The sequence below is a fragment of the Tupaia chinensis genome, unplaced genomic scaffold (assembly GCF_000334495.1).
Source record: "Tupaia chinensis unplaced genomic scaffold, TupChi_1.0 Scaffold139055_1, whole genome shotgun sequence".
In the NCBI taxonomy this organism is placed as follows: Eukaryota; Metazoa; Chordata; class Mammalia; order Scandentia; family Tupaiidae; genus Tupaia; species Tupaia belangeri.
The window spans coordinates 205,309-209,876 of record NW_006198945.1 but is presented as its reverse complement, the minus strand read 5'-3'; the positions used below and the strand labels follow the sequence as shown (position 1 = coordinate 209,876).

Below are 4,568 nucleotides of genomic sequence, written 5' to 3'. Positions count from 1 at the left end.
AAGGGGTAAAATATTAAAACATTTACAACTTTTAAGTCATTCTGCAAAAATGTATACATTCTCAAATACACTTGAAATAAATATGAGTTCAAAAAGTAGTAATAGTTGAATCAACATTGAGAATATACAGATAGTAATCATATTTTAGGAACTTTCTTGTATATTTAAAATTTTTTATAAGCAAAAAAGGTAGGTTACAAAAGAATACAGATCTTATAATCATATTACCATGCAAATATGAATTTCTTATATTTGTAAAAAATCTGTAAGGATAGACATTCCAAAGTGTTAAAGCTGGTTATTTCTTATAGCAGATTCACAGATAACTATTAGTTTTTTTTTTTAATTCTTTCTTTGCATAGTCTCAATATTTTATGAGAATGTATATTACCTTGCTACATTTGAATAAGAAACTCCTTTTTAGGGAACTCTTCATGGAAAACTTGAAGATAAACTGTTTATGTTTGGAATATATTATGATTTGTCATATTCACTGCCCTTCTAAAAGATACACAGTGGTATACTGATTCTATAGAACAGAAAGAATATGTTTTCAAAAGTGAGCTCATGGGACCAGCAGATGGTGAATGATTATGTTGCGGACTCCCACATGGCCTACCATGGCTCAAGTCCTGGACCCGGGTAGCTTAAATCGCAAACCAAGCGTGTGTATGTGCATGCCCAAATCCCAAGAGGAGAACGGAGGAGAAGGGATTGTGGTATGGCCATCCCCCAAGGGGGTGATTTCTTGCTTTCTGTGTCTCTGTCTCTCTCTGACTCTCTGGCAAGTGCATACAACCTATAGCACATATCTCTCTTAAAAAAAATTGAATTCATTGTATTTTCTTTCATGAAGCATATCTACACAATCTTTCTACAAAATGGTACCCTTTTTAGGTGATATATTTATAAGTAAAGCCATAAGAGTTCTTGCAGAGGTGCCAGAAAGGTAAAGATCCTTGGAAATACTATTTTCTCTCCCAAGCACTGAGTTATTTATACTTTAAGGACATTTCTTAAATGTTCTTTACTTCACTTAGAATAGCACTAACCAAAAAAAAAACAGAAACAAAAAGCAAACAGACACTAACTTTCAATCTTCTTTCCAGAGGTGTAATCACCAAGTAACAATTCTCTTGTGTGTCTTCAAATAAATCGTCCTCTTTGCTATTGAACAGTTCACTCTAATAAAAAAAAAATTAAAACTGAAAATTTGAAAAAAATGGACAATTCATAAAATAAACAAAATTCAAATAACCTTTATCAAGTTAACAGGCTGTTTCCCATGTTATATATATTCTATAAAAGGCAAAATATATATTTTCCCCAAGATCTTCTAATAGAAAAAAATTACCATGATTACTATCATTACCAACTAACACTTGAATACTGTTTTACAAAGTATCCATTCATTTTCTTTTTAGAATATTTTAGTCTTATAAGTAGAGAAAAAAATGATCATTTTACAAATGAAAAACAGAACCTGAAGCTTGAAGAGATTTTATATAGATCTGAAACTTCAAAGATAATTGTCCTTCAGTACAAGATCAAGATATTTTGAACTATTACTTCTTTTAATAAGCAGTTTCACTTCATTTTATTCCTTAATTAATCCAATATCTTGTTTATTAGTATAAAACATGATTTTCAGAAGCAACCATAAAGTTAACTTACAGTATCACATGACCACCAGATATGTTTCAAATTTATATCAGAAGCACAGTCAATTTGTGTAACATGTGTTGAGGATCCATATACTAGGGATCTTTCAAAAAGCTCATGGGAAGTTCATTAGAATTTCCAAAATTTTTTCCACCAAAATAAACGTGTACTTTAAGCCATTGTTCTACGAACTTTTTGAAGTCCCCTCGTATATTTAAAAGATTCAATGGATGTACTTTTGCAGTTCAAAATTTTATTCTGAGTATGAAATTACAAATATTTACCTGGTGGGTCAAAACGTTTTAAGAACTTAAGTTTTCTAAAACGGTCCTTAAAATATCATATGAGAAGAAGACAGAGGGCCAGCCCCACAGTCCAGTGGTTAGTTTGCACAAGGCCAACACTTGTGGTTCAAATCCTAGCCCCAGTAGCTTGAAAAATGCACCAGGTGTGTGTGTATGTGTGTGTGTGTATGCCCCAAATCCTGACAGGACCAAAAAATAGACTGTGGCATAAACACACCCCACTGAAGAGTGCTTTCTGCCTTGCTCTCAGTCTCTCTCTGGAGAGTGCACATATAAAAAAATAAAGAAAATAGAACTTACACAATAGTTTGTGCTGCCAAGATCTGTTATTTTAAATGAAGTCAGGCAATCTGAGTTGAAGGAGTTCTTAGAAAGTAGAAGTACTTGTTCAGTTCCAGTTCCAAGAAAATCATCTATCAATACTGAGCTAATTCCATTCCACTTAGCAGCAACCTGAAAAGAAGAGAGGATCAAAGGAGGAATTGAGAAGGAAAAAAACCACAGATGGGAAATAAACTAATAATTCCTTCTGTTTCTTGTAGCTATAATCTGTTATCCGCAATCTTACAAATGAATAATGAAAAGTGTGTAAAACCTAAATGAAAATAAAGAGACTGGGGTATCAGAACAGATAGAGTTGTAACTATAAATAATAAGGTACTTAGATTAATATTTTGTTAACATTTGTCCAGGGACATGTTCCTAATTTCTATATTAAAATCTTATTACCATCCAGTTATAAATTCTAACACTTTTCATAACTAAATCTTTTGAGAATTCTAATATTTATGATGAGCAAAACTTTAGTGAAGATTCTTTCTCTAGCACAACTAATTTAAGGATGACCTTCATTTCTATATGCCTTAATGGATGTATATCTATGATCAGACCAATTACTCAAGAAATTCAATTGAATTAGAACCAGAAGGTACTAGTAGACCCTTTGTGAACTCTCAAAGCAAAACAACCTACAACAGAGCCAAGATAAACTTAATGCCTTAAACTCTGATTGGAGTGGGGTGGGGAGGACACAGATACTATCATGGGCACAGAAGGTAAGGGACCATAATACTGAGACACCTAGAAGTGTTCTAGCTCAATGGAATGGTTTGATCAGTTTATAACAGAACAAGAAACCCCAAGTTTAAATTAGAAGACCACTTTTTAAAGGTCTACAAAATGGAAAGCTTCTAGTTTGCTTCTCTAGAAAACTAATACCATGAGGGTCAGATCCCCTTTCTCGCAGAGGCAGAAAAGCTTAAGCTTCCATTCTGAATTCCAGGAGCATGGACACACTATCTAGATGATACAGCAGGTTGGCTTGTATTCGTGCAAGAATGGAGGTAAAGCTTTTCAAGCTACATATCCATATATCAACTTTGTCCCCATAAGGCTAATTTCTAAAGCTCTGATTCTTCACTTGTGCAGGGAAGCAGCTTATTTGTAAATCTGTATCTTCCCTTCCACCCTCCCACAAATACCATGAAGTACAGTCAAGTATGTATGGGAAGAGACATTAGAATAAAAATGTGCTCAGCATGAAAACACCACAGAGATGTGCACCCATACATACACATGTGTTCATATATACAGAATTTGCTATTACAGCTCTAGAACAGTAATATCGACAGAAATGTAACTGAGCCACAAATGCAATGTACATAAGGGGACTTCAAAAGGCTTATGAAAAAGTTGAATTAAAGTACAATTTTATTTTGGTGCAAAAGTATTTCGAAATCCATGCCTAGTTTTTCATGATATACATCTTCCAAAAGTTTTTTGAAGAACTTTCATATATGATTTAAAATTTTCTAGTAACAATAAAAAGGTAAAATTGACTTTAATATATGTAACCCCTGTTTAACAGGTACTAGTGCAATCCAAGTACTTTGCACGACACTTTCAATGTCATTTGATTTTATTCTCCCCTCTCAGAGGCAGAATGATTACAATTTCATAAAGAGAAAAGATTTCACAAAAATTAAATACATTTCTTAAGATAATATCAGTTACTCAAATTAGTCATTAGCAATAAAATTATTTACCTTCTGAGAATTTAAGTCCTTTGTATATTATATAGGTTGAATTTATATGACATCAATTGAACATAATTTCTATTAATACAAAGGTAAACTTTTTATTTCCTAGAAGGTATGTGTACTCACCAGAGAGAGAAAGAGGAAGCACTCTCCCATGGGGCGTGGTCTTGCCACAATCCCTTCTCCTCCATTTCTCTATCCTTTTGGGATTTGGGGCACACATGCACATATATCCAGTGTATTTTTCAAGCCACCAGGGCCTAGACTCAAACTACACAGTCAGCCATGTGGGATGTGACTCCCTTAACCACTAGGTCATGGGCCAACCCAATATAAAGATAATCTATAAGGTGAAGATAAAATATTAGGTTGTTGGGATAGTCATGATATATTTTTCCATGTTTGGGAACCAACAGTTAGCGTAATGGCTATGTCGCTGGACTCCCACGTAGTTGACCGCAGTTCACGTCTCGGACCCGGTGGCTTAAAACTCATGCCGGGCATGTGTGCGTGCGTGCCCAAGATCCCGAGAGGAGAATGGAGGAGAAGGGACTGGGGTGTG

The 4,568-nt window shown here is 34.3% G+C and overlaps 1 protein-coding gene across 1 annotated transcript in view; it reads right to left on the bottom strand.

Moving 5' to 3' along the window:
• Positions 1-4,568, bottom strand: part of FANCB (FA complementation group B) — a 23,425-nt gene that overhangs the window by 15,650 nt on the left and 3,207 nt on the right. The window contains 2 exon segments of the mRNA XM_006172263.3: positions 1,092-1,184; positions 2,268-2,420. Coding sequence (XP_006172325.1) covers positions 1,092-1,184; positions 2,268-2,420 — 246 coding nt within the window.